General features: G+C 30.5%; 1 protein-coding gene across 1 annotated transcript in view; it reads left to right on the top strand.

Annotated features, from left to right (window-relative positions):
- LOC135927377 (plexin-A1-like) overlaps positions 1-23,091 on the top strand; it is a 49,767-nt gene that overhangs the window by 7,528 nt on the left and 19,148 nt on the right. Inside the window, exons 2-12 of the mRNA XM_065463345.1 lie at positions 14,018-14,201; positions 15,434-16,319; positions 18,829-18,981; positions 19,051-19,221; positions 20,469-20,569; positions 20,821-21,001; positions 21,252-21,462; positions 21,535-21,719; positions 21,908-22,058; positions 22,376-22,557; positions 22,672-23,046. Of these exons, the coding sequence (XP_065319417.1) occupies positions 14,018-14,201; positions 15,434-16,319; positions 18,829-18,981; positions 19,051-19,221; positions 20,469-20,569; positions 20,821-21,001; positions 21,252-21,462; positions 21,535-21,719; positions 21,908-22,058; positions 22,376-22,557; positions 22,672-23,046 (2,780 nt within the window). The remainder of the gene's footprint in view (positions 1-14,017; positions 14,202-15,433; positions 16,320-18,828; positions 18,982-19,050; positions 19,222-20,468; positions 20,570-20,820; positions 21,002-21,251; positions 21,463-21,534; positions 21,720-21,907; positions 22,059-22,375; positions 22,558-22,671; positions 23,047-23,091) is intronic.

Here is a 23,091-nt window from a genome sequence, read left to right as displayed (position 1 = left end):
CTGAACGAAATTTCTTTTAAATTCAGTGCATTTTATGTTATTAAACAAAATTAGATATTATGGTTGTGTTTTATTTTTAAATTGATTAATTAATAAAATTAGATTAAAACACGGAAAATAAGGTGATAAATAAAATAAAAAGTTGCTTTTTTCTGTCACAAAGTTCAAATTTTTTTATAATATATTTTGTAAAAATAAAATAAAGAAAATAATTTTATTTATGTCATTTTCAGTTTTTTTATTTATATATTTTTTTGTCAAATTTGTATTTTATTTTTTAATTTTTTTAATTTTTAAAACTTATATTTTCAATTTATTTATTATATAAACAAATAAGAAAAATTCATTTTTTTATTTTTTTTATTGTTGAGTGATTATTTGATTTTAAATAAGAGATTAAAAAAAAATAGTTTGTTTGTTGTGTTAGTTTTTTACACTTTACGCAAAAAGTCTTTAAAGAATTTTTTTTTAAAAATCTCGACATCGATTATTTTATTTATATATGTAATTAATAATTATTACATTAATCTCGTTATTTAATTTGATTTTGTCAAGTTCGTGTAAGAAAAATTTAAAGCTTTGAAAACTGGGATTAAAAATGGTTCGGTTCTTAATAGCGGGATTCGCTTAATTCATCTTAAACATGATTAGTAAATAATAGACCTATAATTTACAATGGCTAGGAGCGATGCGATGAAACGAGTCAGATCGCTATGACGCAATTTGAAAAACATATGTTTTGATGCGATTCGCCTTACTATAAAAAGAGGCTTTAGACATTCTAAACTCATTCGTTTTCACCCTAACTTTCGGAGGTCAAATTTTTATAGAAAAGGAAATCGAAAATATGAGCAGTTAATTAAATGAGATCCGTTGTATGATTTCGGGTTTGCAATTTATATTTTTTGTATGGATGGTCTCGGATACCGTTTTATGGCCCGGATCGGGTTACGGATATCAAATTTAAATTAGTTATAATTTTGTTAAACAGGGTTTCTGGTGTCCTGAAATATTAAAATGGAGTTTCGTTTTTGTAAATTTTAATAATTGGCCGTTCTAGTTAAGGTTTCAAATTCCGATTAATACTTACGCAGAGGAGTAAAGTTCTGGGCCACAAATGTATTCTAAAAAATAAAAATAATGTTTACGCTTTGATATAGATTGTTAGATATAATTAGATGATAAATAATATTTCTAATGGGGTTGTAATGATCCTTTTTAATCATTTTTTACAAGTATTTCCAGTGGATATTATGTTTTTTTTGTTTAGAAATTCACACCACTATAAAAGTGTCTTTTTTTATAAAAAAAATGTAAAAAAAAGAAGGAAAGAAAGATAAAAGAAAGAAAAAAAAATGAAAGAAAAAAGAAAAGAAATAAAGGAAATAAAATATTTATGCCATTCTCTCCTCTTTTTTTGATCTACCGAAGCGTTAAAATTAGACCAGCTTATCTATATATATTTTTTTAATATTTATTTTTAAAAAGAAAATTAATTTATTTTCCAAAAATATTTTACAATTTTCTCACCTCCATAATGAAAAAATGGCGACGATTTCTTTTTTACTCCTTACATCCGTTTATATTTTATTTGAAATCTTAAAAATTTTTTTTTATAATATACTCGGGATGCTATAAGTTTTTTTATCTTGAAATACCAAAAACTCTACTTTTTAGCAGGGACCACGAACCCTAGCAATTTTTACAAGGTTCGGTTCTTGGTTAAGGACAGGATTTTAATAGATTTTTTTTCTGTCCTGCTGATGTAGGAAAATTAAGTTAGGGGTTTGTTGGTTAAGGTTTACAGTTCAGAAATATCAATCAAATTTCTTAAAAGGTCAAATCACATTTTTTTTTGTTTAAAAAAAACAAAATTTAAAATTAAATAAATGTACAAATACCACCATATGTAATTGAAACCGAACTGAGCATTTTTTTTTCGAAAAATTTTGGATTCGATTGGGATTAGCGGAGAATGGGTTTTAGCCAGTATTTGGAGCCTGGACGAAAAAAAATTATGAACATTTTTTTTAAAAATATGGTTCTGGTTTCTAAAATTTTTAATGGTTCTGCTTCCGGTTTCTAAACTTGACACGGTTCCAGGATCCGGTTCAAAACTCTATTATAAACCCGTTTTCCCTAAAAATTTTAAAATGGTTTTCGGTTCCTAAATTGGCTCTGGTTTCTAGCGTTCAGCATCCGATTTTAGCTCCCATGAATGCCCTCCACTTTTACTCTCTGCGCCCATATCACATTATCGAATACCATAAAGTTTAAATAAAAAAAACAATTCTCGAAATCTCTTTATAAATTGAAACCCTAAACGAGCTTATAGATAGGACATTTTTATAAAATTGGGGTCGGGGACGGACCTTATAATTTGACATCTGCATATTGCGGCTATTTACGGCTACCTAAAAAAAACAATAAATTTCTAATTAGAAGACTAAAAAAATAAGGAACAAACTTGTTTCAAAATCGATAATAAATAATTTTTTCTTGCTCCCGGTAAAAAATAATGAGACTAGCTAGGAACACCAGGATTAAACGCTTATATTTTATGTTTTTTTTTTCGAGAGTTTTATTTTTTGTCATTTGATTATTCATTACTAATACTTATAATACTACTAGACGAACCTATTAAGATAAGAATTTTAAAAAAGAGTACAAACATTTTTATAAAAAATAAACGAATGAAACATTCTAGCACGTTTTTCTATTTAATCTTTTAATTTTTTTAATTTTATTTTTTAAAATTGCCTTTAAAAAAAACCAAATTATATTTTCGTCCCAATATCGTACTATGTATTATGACCTGTAAATTTTCTTCCTTCTTTTTCCAATTATAAAGATTAAAAAAAAACGTTATCTAAAGAAAAGAAATAATTATATATTTTTTTATATTCTCCAGGAAAAAAGGGTGAGGCAGATAATAAGAAGAAAAACTTAAAATAGAATAGAATCAGATTACCAGCCTTCAATTGGTTAAAAAAAAACGGATATTTTGTCTTGGATGCTGATTAGTGTGCGTGCGATTTAGTATATATATATATGTTAGCGTCAAAGCATTTTTTTTTGCAATGCGTTATTTTTTTCAACTTTAAATCATTTTTTGAGCGCGTTTTTATTTTTAAATTTAAGAATCGGATGTTACCGGAAATGTATTCTAGCACGTTTAGAATATCAATCTTAATGAATTGTAAGATAATTTTTGCCGTTAACCTTTGAGTCATTTATTATTTGTATATAAAAAAAATGTATTTCTTCTCTCTCTCTTTCTTTCTTTCTTTCTTTCTTTCTTTCTTTCTTTCTTTCTTTCTTTCTTTCTTTCTTTCTTTCTTTCTTTCTTTCTTTCTTTCTTTCTTTCTTTCTTTCTTTCTTTCTTTCTTTCTTTCTTTCTTTCTTTCTTTCTTTCTTTCTTTCTTTCTTTCTTTCTTTCTTTCTTTCTTTCTTTCTTTCTTTCTTTCTTTCTTTCTTTCTTTCTTTCTTTCTTTCTTTCTTTCTTTCTTTCTTTCTTTCTTTCTTTCTTTCTTTCTTTCTTTCTTTCTTTCTTTCTTTCTTTCTTTCTTTCTCCCCATTCAGAAGTTCATAGCGAATTTGACTTAAATTTATAGGGTTGGTATTCCAAACGTGATATAATATATATCCGGTAAAATCAAAATTTTAAATTTAAAAAAAAAATGATATATATAATATATATATATATATAAAGTGTTTATTTATGTTTTAATTCGATAAATAGATGAAATAAAAAGGTTACGCGGATGACCAGATGGGGTCTACGCAGACCACAGGTTCAAAAAACGCTTATAATCAGGGACATGGAACGTAATCGGAAAATGTATTCCGTAACCTTCCCGGCGAACGTTCCTAAAAAAACATAAAAATTTCTTATATATTTATACTAACAACCAATGACATATAATAATACCTAGACTGACGGTGTATTATTAAAAGTGTACATCAATGAAAACAGCTGGGAACGCCATTTTGATTATCCATATCATTATTTAAAAAATTTAAACGAGAGGCCAATTTATTCCTATTGTCTGACGCAAACTTTTTTAAAGAATTGCCTGATCATCGAGATAATAAGGAAGCAAGGTAGTTTTTAACTTGAGAATAATTACTATATGGGTTACCAAAATGGCGGGTCCAGCTGATTTGCATTCAACGACGCTTTCAAATGCATTATTACGAATACATCGTCAGCTTAGGTATTATTATATATCATTGACTAACACCATAAGGGACTAATATAAATGATAATCTTCTAGAAAATGTATTATTGATTCGATGTAATAATTGATTAATTATTTAATTAAATAAAGATTGTAATTTAAATGTGTAGATTTAAAAAAATATATTTAGATATTATTTTTTTTTACGGGAAAGCAAAAAATGATCTCATTCATGAACTACCATAAAAAAAAATCAAAATTTAATTATACGAATCTACTAAAAGATCTAGACAAAAATATAGAAAGAATTTAAATGACTGAACTCTGCATAGTGTTTCTACCTGTGCTATGAAGAATTAATGCTGAATATTTGATGTCTATTTTATAAATGCCGGTATTCGGAATTAGAGATCAGCACGCCACTCAAACCGGACCTTTAAGTTTTTTAATGAAGGAATGCCAATTTTATCAAATCAAAACTTATCGGATATCGGCGAACGAGATTTTTACACCGAGCCGGCGTGTAGATCTTAAGTGATCAGGATTTCCCTTAATAGGAAGGGATACGACAATTTTGATAAAATATGAAAATTTTTTGGATCAATTAGATTTTAAATCTGTGGCGTTGGGATTCGCGACTTTCGAAATTTTTGCCATTTTTATCAGCTGTATTATATTTTATTTTGTCAAAATGTCTTTTTGTCATATTTTTATATAGTATCTTTCTTGCCCCACACGTTTTTTTTTGTTAAGTATCAATTTGCTCTTTTTTTTCTCTCTTCTCCTAATAAATTATCACGCAATTTACTTTTTGCAATTATTAAATTTATGATCGTTATTTTTTTTTCCATCATTTTTTTATTTTCGCACCTTCCCTCTTACCTTTAAATTTAAGAAATAATAAACAATAATATAATTATTATTTCTTTTTTTAAATGCTATGAGCTTCCCACCCAGTAAGTTTACGGAAAGGTAAAAAACTGTTATACATAATATATTTATATATGTACCATCTCATTTTTTAATCTTTCTTTCTTTCTTTCTTTCTTTCATTCATTTTATTTATAACTTTGTTGTGTTTTTATCCAGACCAGATTAATAATTGATAAAAATAAATTTATTTAATCGATATTTTAATAAAGTGTTAAAATAAAATTAATATTGATAAATCCCCCTGTGGTTCCCCTATATCAATTTATTTATTTGCCATTTCAGAAATATGACCATCGGGTTTCAGCCAACGATTCCCACAATTTCAACTGACGATGCATTCGTAATAATGCAGTTGAAAGCGTCCTTGAATGCAAATCAGCTGGACCCGCCATTTTGGTAACCCATATAGTAATTATTCTCACTTAAAGACTACTATTAAATTGATAACTTGCTTCCTTGTCATCTCGATGATCAGGCAATTCTTTAATAAAGTTTGCTTCAGACATCGGAATGTTGGCTTCTCGAATAATGATATGGGTAATCAAAATGGAGTCCCCAGCTGTTTTCATTTGATGTACACTTTTAATGAATGCAGTCTAGGTAGTTTTATATGTCATTGCGCAATTTATTCTTACCCTGTTTCCAAATAATTTAATTTTCCTAAACTATCCGCTCATTTGAAACCGTTAATTATTTGAAAAACAAAGATTATTTCATTTTATCCGCCTGACTCCACACACGCTCAAATGGGGGTATAGAATTTATATATAAAGGAACGCAGAAAGAAATGGAGGAAGGATAGAAAGTATGGATATTTATAACTTACACACTATTTCGATGCATGAATATATTTTGTCAGCCAAATTTGGATGAAAAAGTATATTGTTTTGCCAATTTTTTCCTAGACACATAACGTCCTATATCTCATTTTTTAGTCACAGCGCTTTTTCAAACGTATTAATATTAATGTAAAGTGCTACTATTTTTAACGTTGCGAGAGAAGCGATACTTTTGATATCAGCTGATTTCGATACGATCAAAATGTCGAAACCCCTCTTACATTTTTAAAGGGACTAAGAAAGCTAGCTTGGACTGCTTCTTATACAATTAATTTTTAAACGATATAAAAACATTTAAAATTTTTCCTATTTTCATTTTATTTTTATTTATTACACATAATAATAAAACGTGCTTCCATTTTTCTTTTTTTTTAGCAACAATGACAAATTAAAGATTATTTTTTTTTATAAATTTTTTAGAAGAAAACATAATAATATTTAATTTTTTTTAAAAAAAAAAGCGAAAAATAACGTTTGTAAAAATTTCTAAGATCATAAAAAAACTCTCCATTTAATTCTATAACGGCTCGATTTAACAAAACGGGCTGGGCTGATCCTGCATTCACAATTAGCGCGAAATCGCCGGGAAAGTATACAAAATATGATATAAAATATAATGATTTTTGAATTCATTTTTCGATCTTCGCCTCGAATTCGCGCTTTCGGGGTTTTAGCCAAAAAAATAAAGATTGCCCGTGCCCGAATCTATCAGCTAAATCTCGAAGTTTATGCAATATTAAAATTTTGGCAGTTTTTTAAAAAATTGGTTAAATCTAGCCATTTAACAAACGTCACTTGGTGCTCTTGAGTCATTGGACACCATCTTTAAGATCCGACCCAATTATTTTTTTTAAATGAGAAATTTTGGGCTTTGTTTTACTCTCCAAGAATAGAATATTCCCTTTTTTAATTAAGGAAGATAACGAGGTAATTTAAATATTTTTTTGCCGAGGTTTGGGTCCGGCCATGGATTATAACCATCACAGCTACAAACAAACAAAAACACATGTTATAAGATAATGATCATTTTTCGTTTTTGGTTGTAATATTTGTCTGCCAAAAATAAGATTGATTAGTTGCTGTTTCTGGTGTCCGGAGTGTCGTCGATGACCCCCATGAAAATTTGAGAAGGGGGAGGGTTATATTGAAACTTTTAGCGGCCGCTGTTATTAAATTTACCGATTGGATCCTATAAATGGCGTCTTAAATCACAGCAACAAAACAAACAAAAAACACATACGATAATGCTTATTTTCATTTTTTTTTGTAATATATCTTGTCTGCCAAAATTGTCCAGGCTTTAATGGGCTGCTAGTTTTTAATCTATTTGCATTCTTTAAAGATATAGGCAGTTTTGAACTGAAAAGATATTTTTGATGGCCATTATAGTTTCGTTATCTATGGTTGCGCAGTGCTATACGAACAAATATTAATAATACAAGAAAGAAATAAACCTTTTTTTTAAAATATAATTTAGCGATAATTATTACATAATAATTGCCTTTCAAATATCGTTTTTATGGGAAATTGTAATATAAATATGGCTATTATCGGTATCCTGTGGTAATATTAAAAAATAACGGCTTTTCATTCATTTGCACGTTAAAAAAAATTTTTCACGTTATTTTCCATTAAAATTAAATATAAAATATTTATTTCTTTTTTATTCCTATCCATAACTCGGGGAAAATGTTATTATTAATTACGTTATCTTCGAAAGCAATCTGCTTTATGTATTTAAAATACATTTTGTTGGCCTTTGCTCCTTATTTCCACGACCTTTTTCTCTTTTTGTAAGATCATGACTAAATCGGCTTAGTTAGGGATAGGGAGATTACGTTCATAAAGCGCCGCGGCTGTTTCGGGTCTTCGGAGCGTCATCGATAATCCCGCTAAAATTCGAGGAAGGCGGAGGGTTATATTGAAGCGTTACTATTTTATACGGTATTCGAGTAGAAAGGTATTAGAGCCCTCCGTTGTTACCCGGTCAGCGATATAATTGCTTTTATTCGGCTGATCCTGCTATTTTTTTTTATAGGAATAAAAGAGAAAAAAAACAGATTGAGGAATAATACTATTTTTTAAGGAAGGCGAAATAAAATTATTAAATGCTTTAAGGATAAAAGGTTGCCTCTTTCCCCAAATTAATAATGAAACATTAAGGAAAACAAAATGCTTTAAAAATTTAACCCCCGGGGTTCATATAACAAACCGTTAGTATCGTGATGGTAAATATAAATATTTAGTCAATCATATATTTTTTAATATATTTATTCAATATAAGTCAATAGTATAATGTCACCATATCAATGATGGTAATATAATAGCGCTTGCAATAGTTGAAAATTAACAATGGATAGGAATAAATGCCTCTATATATATCCAATACGCGAATGTTTTATTGATTGACATTGACATCATACAAACCATTATGTATTTTTCTTCTCTTCTTCTTCTCTTCTCTTCTCTTCTCTTCTCTTCTCTTCTCTTCTCTTCTCTCTCTTCTCTTCTTCTCTCTCTTCTCTTCTCTTCTCTTCTCTTCTCTTCTCTTCTCTTCTCTTCTCTTCTTCTCTTCTCTTCTCTTCTCTTCTCTTCTCTTCTCTCTAAAACTCTTCTCTTACTTCTCTCCTTCTTCTCTTCTCATTCTACTAATATCATCTCTTCTCTTTTTTCTCTTTTTAAAAAAAATATATTTTATTTAAAAAAATCATATTTTTTTTCATCTTTTAAAAAAAATTAAAAATCTATGTCATCTTAATGTAAAAATATTCACACACAAAATTTAATATAAATTTTTACATGGTCACGATAATAAAATAATTTACATTTAACATATTTTTATTCATTCTCACTACGTGTAATATATATTCGTACCTTCTTCCTTCTCATCTCTCCTTCATCAACAAATTACTCTAACAGTGTCAAATATATTTCCCATCAAACTAGTGTTGCTAAAGAGTTCTGAACCTTTCTGCCATCTATTAGCACAATATCCGGGCTTACATAATGTTATTTTGGTTAATCTTAATCGGGCCATTTTTAAAAATGGACTTCAAATCAGGCTTTTTAACAACATTACAATCAACAAAACCATATCAAATAAACCTGTAATTGTTAGTCATAACAACGTAACATCATTTTTTATTATTATTTATCATTCAGCTTCCAAAAATACTTTTACGAATTTCAAATTCACAAAACTCCTATTTTTTAAAATCAGCCAAACTTCATATATCTGTCCTACAGAATATACCAATAATTAATCAACACAAAACTTATACAATCATCCTTCCATTTACATTCCAATTCAGATGTATACTACTAACTCAGCTACTTTCCATCATTATCCTTCATCAGAATTATGATCACTGAGATTAGTAGAAGATTCTCATCACCTGATTCAAAATTGAATATGTCATGAAAATTTTAAATGGTTGCTAACGCCAAACGATAATTTTACCAATTTGCACGAGGCCATTTGAAATGCATTATTGGCGCTTGCAACGCCATGTTTGAAACGCTCAACTTGTGCGCACTATAAGATAGGTATTCGAAACATGCTGGAAAATATATTTCCAGAAAAATTTGAATTTTTAAAAATATATTTAAAAAAAACGTAATCAAAATAAATGATTTAAAAGTTGAAAATAAATAAACATATTGGCCGGAAAAAAAACATATAAAAATGAATTTCTAAATTTATGTCGGTAAAAAAAAAGTAATTTAGAGTTTAATTATTGATTTTTTAATTTTTAGATATTTAACTAGCCACACGTCGACATATTATAAAGCAATAATAACTTTTAGGCTTCTACCTTCGACAAAGATTAATCGAAATCTGTCGTTCCAACTGCATATCCATACATGGGTCATTAAGCCCTGCCGACCATTCCCCTTCTTTTAATTATTATTTTTATATTGATTATAATATACAGTACATTAAATAATAAATTTGTTTTAGACATTAATTGTAAAATTGTAAACTTTTTTAAAATCGAAATAAAATATTTATCATTAGAAAAAAAAACCTTCTTAACATGGTGGTTTGAAAAATTGTGAAAATCTTAATAAAAAATAAAACTTACTCATTCAAAAATATTAAACAAAACTGAAAAAACGAGGTCAGATACTAGCGCCGTTAAACGGTTCGATTTAGCCAATCTTTAAATTAAGATTTTAGCCAGAGTAATAATACGTAAGCCTCGAGATTTCGTTAATAAATGTCCAAACCTTTCTGCCCAATCTACGAGAACAAAATATCCGCGCTTATTGGGTGAGCCGTTATTAAAAATCGAGCTTGTCGGTATAATCGGTTTCGCGTTTTATAACGGTTTTAATAACCGTGCGTTAAGAGTTACCCCTATCTTTATTCTTTGAAGCGTTATCAATTTTGTTCATTTTTGTTTTGATTATTTCAATAAATTTTATGGTTAATATTTTTTTTTATTTAAAAATCTTGATTTTGTTGTCGGATTTTTTTTTTTGGATTAGGGAATATGTGATTAATTTCCGGGTCGAGAATATTTTAAAATATATTGAGAATATTTTAAAAAATATTTTCGGATACGGGTCGGGTTGGGTTATAAAAAATTTGTCTCTGGCGTTTTAGCAAGTACTTTAGCTAAAAGTAAGTTAATAGTGTATCTTTATTTAAAGGTTCCAGACAAATAATTACTATCTGTCAGACACAAGACAGGTCAACTTGTCACGTTATATATATATCAGTTGAAATGGCGATCATATATTTTTAAGTAAAAACTCCTGCTAACGATTGTGCATTTCGCGCGACCGTATATGGCCATTTATTAACCCCCCCCTACCTCATATCTATCCACCCTTTTAACCGTGCCCTACCCTCGTTCAGTTCAAGAAAGTTGGTTACGGAAATGAAACGTCAAATTCCCAATATTTTTTTTTAAAATGCGAAATTGTTTTTTAAAGGTATTCCCCTTTCAAAACAGCTGTTAATAAACAATGACAAAAAAAATTTGTAATCGCGATTGTATATAAAATTAGATATATACTCCTTCCTCCACGCATTTTCGGTTCCCGAAAATTTTAAAATGAGTTCCGATCCTAATTTTTCCGGTTTTCAAATTTTATCCTGTTCCAGTTTCAAACCGATATTAATATTAACGATTTTGAAAAAGAAAATTGAATTACTTTATTTGTGTAGTGGCTGCTAACATTTGTAAAGGTTTTTTTTTTTGTGTTATTTATTACCTTATTATACATACATGATTATAAATTTTATCTTCCGTTATATGGTCAGTCACACACCACCTGCCCTTGCTGCATTTATTCGTATTACATAATATAAATAAAATATTTAATAAATCATGTATGTTTTAATTATTTATTTATATTTTTACACAATTTTTATCAAGCGACATTCTTATACATATTCCCTTTCACCTCTTTAGGTCAAAATCCTTGTATAATATAAGTAATAAATCAATCAATTTTTTTTTTCGGACGGAAAAATTAAGCTTTACCAGAATATAAAAAGAGATTGATTTATAGGCACTTTTCTTATTCTAGACTATACAAAGATTTATAAAATTTGTCTTAACGGGTAAACAGATTATTAATATAGCTAATTAATAAATAGTTCCAATTGGTTGTAGTTTTTTGATGCCTTTTATTATGCCCCCCCCTCGTGCGCATGTAACTTCAGTAAACTCAGCATGAGTTCAAATCTATACCTCCAAATTTTTTTCCCCTTAGAATAATTGTGAGAAAATTTAAAAAGAAAAGGTAATACCGATGATGTATATATATATATGTATTAGTGTAAATTAGCGATTCATTAATCAAAAATGTCCATACATAGGAGTCAGCCGTAACGCCACACTTTTAATTGAATTATTTGCCAATCCAGTAGTATTGTAATATGTTAGCTTCATTGTGTTTTTTTCCGGCAATGTGTTAATTTTTACAACTTTAAATAGTTTTTTTGAGCTCGTTTTAATAAATTTAAGAATCGGATTTTACCAGAAATATTTTTCTATCCATGTTTTGAATACCTATCTTATGAATTATAGACAATTTTGCTGTTAACCTTTGAGTCATTTACAATTTGTATAAAAAAAATATATGGAAAATCGAAATATAAATTATATTAAGTTTAAATGTTTATGAAAAAATTGTCTGAAAACTGGGGATTTTTTTAAAATGATTTTTAGTTTATAATGGCGATTTCAAATATTTGGTTTTAAAATATACGGCCCGGCCCGGGTATATTTAAAAATTAGGGCCTGGCCTGCAGGTTTCTGATATAAATCATTGAAAAAGTTTTCAAAATGTTTAACAAAGTATTCCACTAAATAAATAAAAAAATTGTTCAATTTTATTAATATTTAAAAAAACAAAATAAACTTATTCGTATACGAATAAAATTAACAATTTACTATTTATTTTTAATCGCATTTATTTTTGAATAAGCATAACCTACAATGGTGCGGGTTGAGTTGAAGCTTATAAATCGACATTTCATTGGTTGATATTTCTTCTTTAAAAAACAATAGTTACGATTCACGAATATGGTTATTATTACATATTGTATTTATAATTGAATAATTTCCTATTCCCAATTTCCCCTATATTTCTCCTCTTGTAAAATGTTTTAGTTATTTTTAACAATACAAAAACATTTACCATACTTAAAAATTACATTATTATAAGAACATAAAAAAAACTATTGTTTTTTAAAAAAAAATACGTAAATTATATTAAGTAGCAAAAAACAATGTGTTAAAGATGGAATATCAACAATGACAGCTATCTATCTTGTCACTTAAAGATTCAATTCATTTTTTTCTCGATATATGTAATGCATACTTAGAATTTAGGTGGGGAGGGGGGGGGGGTTGGGTTAAAATAATGATAATAAATTGAAATATCAAAAAATAAGAAGACACAAAAAATTAATCCTTTTAAAAACAATTATTAAAATTTGTCATGTCTCGACCACGTGTTCACGCGTATATAAACGTCTCCAAGAATAAATTACCATTCCTTTATTTAATTTATTCAACTTATTAGATCTTTAATAATAAATAAAAGAAAAATAATTGGAACAAAGAAGGGATAAGATTTTCGAAGGCGGAAAAATTGTAAACGCTAAAAGCAAAATGTAAAAATAAAATGGTGTACTTTTTATTTTCTTCGGAAAAAGAATATTTATAAAAGCAGACGAAAACAAATTAATGGTATACTTTTTATTTTCCTCAGGGAAGTGAATATTTATAAAAGCAGACGAAAACATAAATTAATGCTAAAATTAAGGTCCAATCAGACCTACTCATCTGATAGGTCCACGTAAGGTACAAATCTGATTTAAAAAAAGAATATTTCGATATCCTGTTCACATAAATTAATTAATAAATGCAATTAGTCATTTTTTTTTAAAAATAAATTTATCTTCTAATTATTACTTAAGTAATTAGCATACTAATTATTAGTTACTCTAAAAAAAACTAGCATACTAATTGCTAGTGCAGTAAACGTTCCTTCAAAACGCGTTACTCTTACATTGAAAAAAGGAACGCGTTACCTTTACTTAAAATATTACTAAATATTATATTGATTGATTTTAAACATTTTGATCAGATAAACATGAGCCAATAGGGCTCAACACAGCTTTCGCTTAAAAATTTTAATCGGGTATATTTATGAAAAATATTTTAAAGAATGATCTATATTTTGAAAAAAAATAACAATAATTATTTTAGGTCCCTATCTCAGATTATATATTATAACGATAATTAAGAAGATTATTTTTTTACCCGACAACTCTAAGCAAGCGCAGTGTAATCTATATTAGGACCTTAAAAAGGGCGGGAAATTTTTTTTTGGGAGGGGGCAAACGTATCTTCATTTAATTTTTAATTATAACTGTCATCTAGAATGAGTGTCCAATGATTTTTCACGATAGTGTCCTAATTTTATTTTATAAGCTCTCTGGACACAATTTTGAACCTGGTTCGCGATTCAGTTTAATGCATATCTATTTAACCTCTATTTAATATACCATATATAAATATATTCAATCAATCGATAAAGGTGACATCTATCTGGCCTCCGTCAATCACCTGTTTAGACTCTCGGGAAAGCTCGAACCTCTAGTTATCCTGCGAACCGGTCTAAACCCTCATAATAATAGGGCCATATGCTCGAACGCTCTACCCGACATCACCTTGTTGCGACGCGAAAATCTATTGGCCCCATCTTCGGAACCCGCCAATGAGTAAAAACTATTTAGTATAATTTATTTATGAAAATTGATGAAGAGACCCTAAAATACTCTTCAATGACTCGCATCTTTATTTAACGTTTTTTTTTGCGAGCGTATAAATTTTTTGCTCAAGCTCGAAAATATGAGGAAATTTTCCTAGAAAACTAGAAAGATATGTCTTTTTTGAAAAATTTAAATTTTTAGTGAGGAGCGAACTGAGAAATGCATATACAAAATCTACGTAATTAAATTTCTGCCATCTTGTTATAGCTTATATTTTTTTTGTTCTTTTTAAAACACATCCTTAATTAATCAATCTTTGGTAAAGTTCAGGAAATCGAATTTGCTTTTATTTGATCACTATGATTGGCCGGATTTCTTTGGTAAATGACCATACACTTTTTGTCCGTCATTTCTTTTTACCCGATTTCAAAATGGTGGCTATTATATTTACAATAAAGTTTAGCTATAGACCAATGACATATAATAATACCTAGACTGACGACACATTCATTAAAAGTCTACATCGATGAAAACACCTTGGGACGCCATTTTATTACCCATATCATTGTTAAAAAATTTTAAACGAATGGCCAATTTATTCCTATGTCGGACGCAAGCTTTATTAAAGAATTGTTTGATCATCGAGATAATAAGGAAGCAAGTTGTCAATTTAACAATAGATTTTAACATAACAATATTTACTATATGGATTACCAAAATGGCGGGTCCAGCTGATTTTGCATTCAACGACGCTTCCAAATGCATTATTATAAATGCATCGTCAGTCTAGGTATTATTATATCTCAATGGTGTAGAGTAGACTAATTAGTCATTCATATTATTCTACTCTCCCATTTCAGGTGACCCCCATCTCCTCTATAAGTAACCTGAAAAAAGATGATATTATGATTTATAAATGATTTACATCCATTTAAATATCTTGAAGTGAAATAAAGATAGAAAGAAAGAATGGAAGAAAGAATGAAATAAAGGAAGAAAGCGAAAATATTATTTTTAAAAAATTAGATTGTTTACAATTTTTTTATTTTAAAATCATGAAAAGAAAAAAATAATGTTTGTCTTTATAGTTTTATGGTAGGAGTCAATTTTTTTATCATGATTTATTTGTTTGTTTTTTTAAAAAAAATCATTAAATTATCTCGAAATAAGATGGAGCAAAAAATTATATATAAATTAGCTCATTAAAAATGAACAAATATTTTTTCTCATCTCAAAAAAAGTTCAAATCTCTCAGAATGTCAACGTCCGCACTCATCGCATGCCGATCCCTCATACAGTCAGGCGTTACTTTACGACTCGACGCGCAAATTCTTAATAGACTGTAGAACCTCATACTTGGGCGCATGCGCCGTACGAGATTCAATCACTCTTTCCGCTTCACACGTGCGTATCTATAACGACCAGGCACACGTTTACCCGAGTACCGTGTTCCCCGGAAAAGTTCCCGTTACTTCCTCTCGCAATAATTTAGGTCCGGGTAGGTTATGGAATAGGGATGGAGAATCCAATGGGGTCGTGGCACTCCTGGCACCGCCCCATTACCTAGTTATTGGATGCTTCACCTATCCCCAAATCGATTCAAAAGGGAGCACAACCTCAGGGAAAACCCATTACCTGGCCAACTACGCCTTAGCGCCTCCCCATCGGCTCTTCCACTTTGCTTACCGTCCATTAACTGGCCAATCAGCTCTCCCGGTTAACCCTAAAGAGGGAAGTGATACCTTCACGAATTTTGTTTCCGGTTACTCCACACCCCAGCAAGCATACCTCATCGCCACACGTACCACATCCGTCTCTTCTATTAAGGAATCATTAATTGCTGGCATACGCATCACAGGCCCCAATTTACATTACTCCGAGATCGGACTTGAATGTCGGAAAAAGATAATCAAAACGGAATCCATTTATCCGGTATATGAAACCGGAACGGTAACTGCAGCCTACAGGTCGGTAGGAGACAACCGACCGGAGATTTTAATCGCTACTTTTGCCCATAGCGAAAACACAAATCGGACGAGCGATTATCAGGCGACGGACGGCCCTGTGATTTGCATTTATTTACTTAGCGAGATAACCAGGGCTCACGAATCTACCATCTCTGCCACGGTTTGACATGCTATATAAACTATTATATATATATAACCTATATTACTATTAACAAATCAGCTGTCTCAACTCTTAGAAGAACTAAGAGTACTCCTAACCCCAAAGGGTGATAAATATATCCTAATATTAGCTTCTTAAATTACTCCTTATTTAAAATTAATAAATTACCAATATATTTGACTCTTAACGTAGAAACCCACTATATTAGTTTAGGCGACGTCCAAACCAAGGACATATAATATTACCACCGACTACTCATTCATTATAAATGGGCATCATTACAAATCAGATGGTGACACGCCATTTTGATTTCCAATGAATAAATTTTTATAAAAACCAGAATGGCTTGTCGTTTCCTTATTTCAATGACCCCTTTGAAATATATTTTAACGAGATAATTGTCAATCAAGATAAATATTAAAATGTCATTGATGTCCAAACCTAATTTTTTTTAAACAAAATTCAATCTACTCTCTACCCACCCTTCGAAAATAAGCGTAACGAATACTCGATACGCTTAAATAGGGATCTCACTAAGAGTACCCCTGACCCTAAAGGTTGAGAGATATGCCCTAATACTAGTCTTAGATGAATTTGAGGGTCTAGAGTGACGAAAGCGATGTTTTTTTCAGATAATCTAATTAGAAAGCAGACGAGAATTTAGGGTGGGCTATAAGAGATGGTTTTAAGTAGATGTTAGATTTATGTAATTAACATGTAAAATATAACGCGAAATTTTATCATTAAGATAGAAAAAAGAAATATTTTTTTTCACGCATAAGATGTTATTAATATTTAGTAACACCAAAAAAAAATCTTGACTCATTAATTTCTGGATTTTTGGGTCTCACAAAGCTTGCGGAATTTGTTGAATCGGCATATTGCATTAAATCTTAAAAAAGGCGCGTTTTTGCCTTGCGTGTTCTCGATGTCGCCGCCTCGGCTCCATTTTTTTAATAAAATTGAAAGGGGTTCAATATCCGGTTTTTAAATTTATCCAAGTTGCGATATTTCCTGTTTCAAATCCTGGATTTTATTTTGCAAATTATTGGGTTAGTTAAAATCTATAAAATATACCTGCCCCAAAGCCATTTGCAATTTTTTTCTTCTTACCAAATCTAAGATCACGTGAAAAAAAAGAAAATGGAAGACATACTTTCAAAATAATCGTCTTTTACGACATGTCACCATTAAACCGATCCCCATAATTATTTAAAAAGAAGAAACCATTTGAATCACCAAGGAAAATAAAATAAAAGAATTTTAGATAAATTATCTAGTCTTATTATATTAAGAATTACCTAATAAAAAAAATTTATTTTATCAAAAGATTTTACCCAATTTTAATAGGCGCGTCATCATTGTAAGTCATAATATTAAATTTATTAGTCTCACATTTTTTAAAATTTATTCAAATTTTACTCATCTTTAATTATAGGTAATAAATGTTCCTTTATTTTTAACGACATTCCATACCGCCTAATTTGATCCCTCGATTAGACGCGTAATTCCTACTTAAAATCTCGGCTCATTCCACACGCCCCTGCATCGCTTGGTCCATTTTGGTCCGGGTCCTTTTTAACCCCGTTAGATATTTTTCGCATAATAAATTACAAGTCAAATTGGAGTGAAGAAAGGGGAATACAGAGATGACAATTTATTTTATAGCTTGTTTCTGTTTGAAGAAGTCGATTAGACTGATAATAAAATAATTATTTTTTAAAAAAATGTCATATTTTTTTACCTTAACGTAATTTTTTTTAAAAAAATCTCTTTAGTCAATAATCGGGCTATTAAAATGTAACAAATTTTGTTTCTATAAACTGATATTATTTTTTTCTTCTTCTTCAAAGATTTGAATCTAATTCGAACTCCTATGTTAGGAAATGTCTCATCCTAATGCTGAAAGCATGAGGAAAAATTACAATTTTTTTTTTCAAGAAACGCAGGGGTGGAAGCGGGTGGGGTGCGGGAAAATAAGCGTTAGGCTTCGTTTATAGTAAGCGCGATATCGCTTAAGCGAAGCGATGCACGATTTACAAGGTAAACAGTGGAATTGTACAGCTATGCTATTTTTCAGCGATAAATTGAGAGAATCGCTAGAACGATTTAGCGGTATTTCGCTTAATATAAACGAGTCCTCAGAGGGAAGATAAAAATTGGGTGTTTTTAATTGAAAAAAATATATTAAAAAGCATTATCAAAACAAAATAATCTAAGAGCCCTATAAATTGTTTTACCAAGTCTCACCTATCCAAATTTGATCAGAACTGAGCAGGTTCCTGCAAAGCTCTTGTTTATACTTTTTTTTAAGAATTAGACGTCACACATATTTTCTTTTGTTGGCGCGCATCCCGTTCAAAGTTAGCGCTTTTAGGGTGCGGAGACGACGTAATTCCTAAACAATATTATAGTCTCTTTGGGGACGCACTATCCCCAACAAATAAGTCTGGGTTGTGTTTATCACTCTACTTGAAATTATTATTTCGTTTTTGATACGCTATACCAGAACCAAACAGCTTCCAAACAATACGTCACTAGTCACGCGCTGACGCTCGACTGTCCCGACTCCTCGTTGAAATCTCATTTGCTGAATTGGAACACTGTCGAAAATAGACTGCGCGTTACTTCCATAGTTACTTCTAACGTTTACGGATACACGGTACCTTAATAAAAACAATTAGTTATAGAATTTTTATTAAAAAAATATTATATGCACAATATAACATAGGTAGTATACCTGTCAACCTCCGATGGAAGGTTATTTAGTCTCTGGCTCGCTTCTACCACATCTGCCTATCTTTACTCTGTTTTACGTGTTTCCGACAATTTTTTGCCCATCTTGGATCCTATTCTCATGGACCGCACTAGTACCACGCTTTACGCGGTCACTCCCGATAAGGTTACTATGATTTATGTGATATGCTTAGCTAAAGAAAATGCGACTAAGACGGAATCTTAAGATACACCTAAATTTTTGAAGTTGTCTTAAGAATTTTTTTGTACCTTTTATAACATCTGATGAATCGCCCTTAAAATTTACCTTCTTAAAAAAATAAGTACAAAAATTATCCATAAACTATGTGATACCAGGAATTGTCTTAGGCATCAATTTTTTTTATAAAATATAAATTTAGGCTACTGGCCAGCCTAGTAAGAAAGAATGAATGAAAGAAATAAAGAAAGATAGAATGAATAAATGAATGAGAAAGAAATAAAGAAAAAAGAACTCCCTTAAATAACTTGAATTCTTTTATTCCTATGCGATTGAAATGGCAGGGATATAAAGAACATTTCTTTGGAAATCCTATATAGGAAATAGATTCATCTAGCCAGCGCCATTTATAGGATCACGTGACGTTAGACAAGAAGACCATCTTTTTATACGGTTTAGTGTGTAGAGGCCAAAACACATTTCTCACCATTTTTTTTCTTTAAAATAATATTTTTTGAATGCCTATTTCCTATTATTTTGACTTTCGCCAATTTAAAAAAAAATGATTGGCGATTTGAAGCAATCTTCTTTTTTTATAACCGGAAACGGGAATTTTTTCGCTTTCCCGAAATCTCTCCCATCTGATTTAAATGTCAATCATTTACCCTACATTACCAATAAAAATGTTTAAAAAAATCTTATTAATAACATTAAAAAAATATATAATATTCGGAACATAGAAACATTCTTTGAATATTTAAGGGTTGACTCATAATTTCACGTGTACTCGTTATTTTTCATTAACGTCGTCAAAAGGTATTTTTGGCATTATATATAAAAAAAAATTTTAAAAAAATGATTGACAGTCGTCTTTTCTTAAAAAAGACTAAGACGAACGAGTTGGTTGCCGACTATGTAAAGTGGTCAACAATATATTCGTTTCCGGTTTCGTTTATTTCATTTTTAAATATTCAGGGATAATTATTTTTATTGAGACAAGAGATATTAATTAGTACCGCATTCTAGAATTGCGTATAAGGTAAAATTGTGGGTCAAGTAAGTCACGTGATTTTACGTGAATGATCTTTTTCTTCATAGCTCCAACCATATTTTGCCCAATTTATTAAGATAAGAGAGGGGGGGGGAGTCTCTAACTCATTCCAACTAATAAAATTTTATTTTTTTAAAATGTTTATATTTTTTTTCCCCCGCAGATTTACCAAATCAGTATCGACAATTGCGAAGCCTATACGAATTGCAAGAGTTGTCTGGGCGCCAAAAATCCGTATTGCGGTTGGTGTCACTTGGACAAAAGGTTTTGTTTTTTTTACGTTTTTTAGCAGTTTTAAATTAAATTTCTGATTCTTGTACTCTTCAAAATAAATATATCATGAATGTGCCACAAGATAATAATGTAATTCTTGTACTCTTCAAAATAAATATATCATGAATGTGCCACAAGATAATAATGTAATGCAAGAAATGATCGAATCCTGGCATGCATTTTTTCCAATTGTTTCATTAAATAATATAATATTGATGAATTCTGAATTTTTTTAAATTAAGATGCAAAAACAAAACGGCTTGCCAATCCGCTCCTCATTTTAATTTGGACCCGGCTTCGCGGCAGCATTTAGATTCACCAAACCCTTCGTCCGAAGCTGATTGGCTGCCTTTCGACACTGGCCGTTGCAGCGAGGTTACGTGGATAGAACCCGACCAGATACAATCCACCACTAGGAGAAACGTTATTAATTATTTTTTCTTTATTCAGATTTTAGTTTGGACTTTGGACACGAAGAATATAAGATTTTTTAAAAAGAATTACTAATATTACATTTGATTATAAATCTTTTTCTAAATCCCAACTTATATTATATTATTCTTATTTGTCAGCGATTATTTTTAATTATGAAATTATTCGGTAAATAAAAAAAGTCTTATATTTTATTTCACTCAAATTTTATTACTAATCACCTGCCATCCCACTCTTATAGATACGTTTAGTGCTTAATTACTTTCCTCGACCTTTATCGCTCGTCTACCATTGCTTATTTACGTCTGACGGATTTAACATACGGGCTAAGGCAAAATCGCTACCATTGCCTACGGGGGTCGAATCGGGCCAGACATTGGGGTGCCGCACTCCCTTGTTACCAGCTAATGCTGAGGGCCGCCACTTCTATATCGTGACGGTCGCCATTTTAGGTATAAATTGGAAAAAAATAATTTACATTTTGAACCTTCACGATCATAATTTTTTTCTCTAAATATCCGTAGGTGATGATGACGTCAATCCCATAACGGAAACTTCCATCATAGCGTACAACTGCGGTGCGTTGACCTCTTGTAGTGGTTGCGTCTCATCGCCGCGATTCGCATGTCATTGGTGCGTTGAAAAGAACGCTTGCACGCACGACGCTGGTGGGGATTGTCGGAATGATTTCCTTGTAAACGGACTTGCGGTAATTTTTGGTCTGAACTAAATTCATACAGTGCTTGGTTCTGTAAATACCTTTTTTTTGTTAGATATCTAAAAAGAAAGTTAATCATATTTGTTCCTCAGTCTTAGTAATTATTCTAAATTTGATTATTTAGAAGGGTTTCATATATCTGCTAATAAATATATGATAACCTTTTACATTATTATCAGGGCAAAGGTGCCACGTCAAGGGCCGGAAGTTCCTTCTGCCCCAGACTTGAAATCATGGAGGACGAACAGTCAATCGACGCCTTTGAAGATTATTCCGATTTCGCCGTAGAGGGAAGTGACCATTTGGTCATCACTAAGGAACCTAGCGCAGGTCTAATAACATATGTCATGTATGATAACAATTTAATAAGCTTATAATTACATATTTGTCCTTTGTCGTTTCATCTATATAATTAAAATACATAAACCCCAATTATATCTGTAAAATGGATAACATTGTAACTGATTAAAATTATAAAAATAATAAAAATGTAACAATTAGATGATATTCACAATCTATTAACGATAGAGCTGAGAATTTTTTGTTTTTTTTATCCTAGACTTGATTGTAAGATAAATATTAGGATATGTCATTGCAATTTATGTTGAAATCGAAGATAATAAGTAATTAAATATAATACTATCAAGATGGTCGCGATTACGAGCGTTCATTCAAAGTTCACGCCTCACGCCCTTTTAGCCTACGCATGCGTGCCTTTAGTCTTCAGCCGTTTATGACAGATTTGGCTTGTCATTTCATCGCTACGCGCACTGGGCGAACATTCTATGCCACCGCAGTGTTCACTAATAATCCGCCTGGTTATGAACAAGTTTGTATAGTATTTTAATTTAATTGATATCGGAAATAGAGATAGGAGAGGGGAAAGAACAATTAAAATTACTAAAAATCGATTAAAATTTCGTATTTAATAAATTATTTATAGATCACCTGTTCAGCCAGTGCACAAGTAACAAGCGATACTACTTCCTCGCTGCGATTGGCCGTATCCTGGGGCGGTACCGCTCATGCACGTCTTCTGGATGGTCCTTATTGGCCAGACCCCCTTTCAACCGTGTCATATTCGAACAATGAGAGCTCTCTCCCGAAATTAGCCAATAGTATCGACGTGTATAATTGCTCCTCATTGGCAGGTGACTGTGGCGCTTGTTCCCTTTTGCCAGCCAATCTTAGATGTTCATGGTGCATTGGTGCACTCATGGAAGTGTGCAGCTTGAAAGACATTTGTGAGGAAAGATCGTCTACTCTCACGTCACTCGATAGAGTCAATGACACTTGCCCGGGCCCAATTATAATATCTGTATTAATAATTTATTTTGTTATGGATAACTACTTTAAGGGGGTT

Source organism: Gordionus sp. m RMFG-2023, chromosome 3, assembly GCF_954871325.1.
Source record: "Gordionus sp. m RMFG-2023 chromosome 3, tfGorSpeb1-WG-v2, whole genome shotgun sequence".
In the NCBI taxonomy this organism is placed as follows: domain Eukaryota; kingdom Metazoa; phylum Nematomorpha; class Gordioida; order Chordodea; family Parachordodidae; genus Gordionus; species Gordionus sp. m RMFG-2023.
Note: the sequence above shows the minus strand (reverse complement) of the source record. Positions and strands in the feature narration are given on the sequence as shown.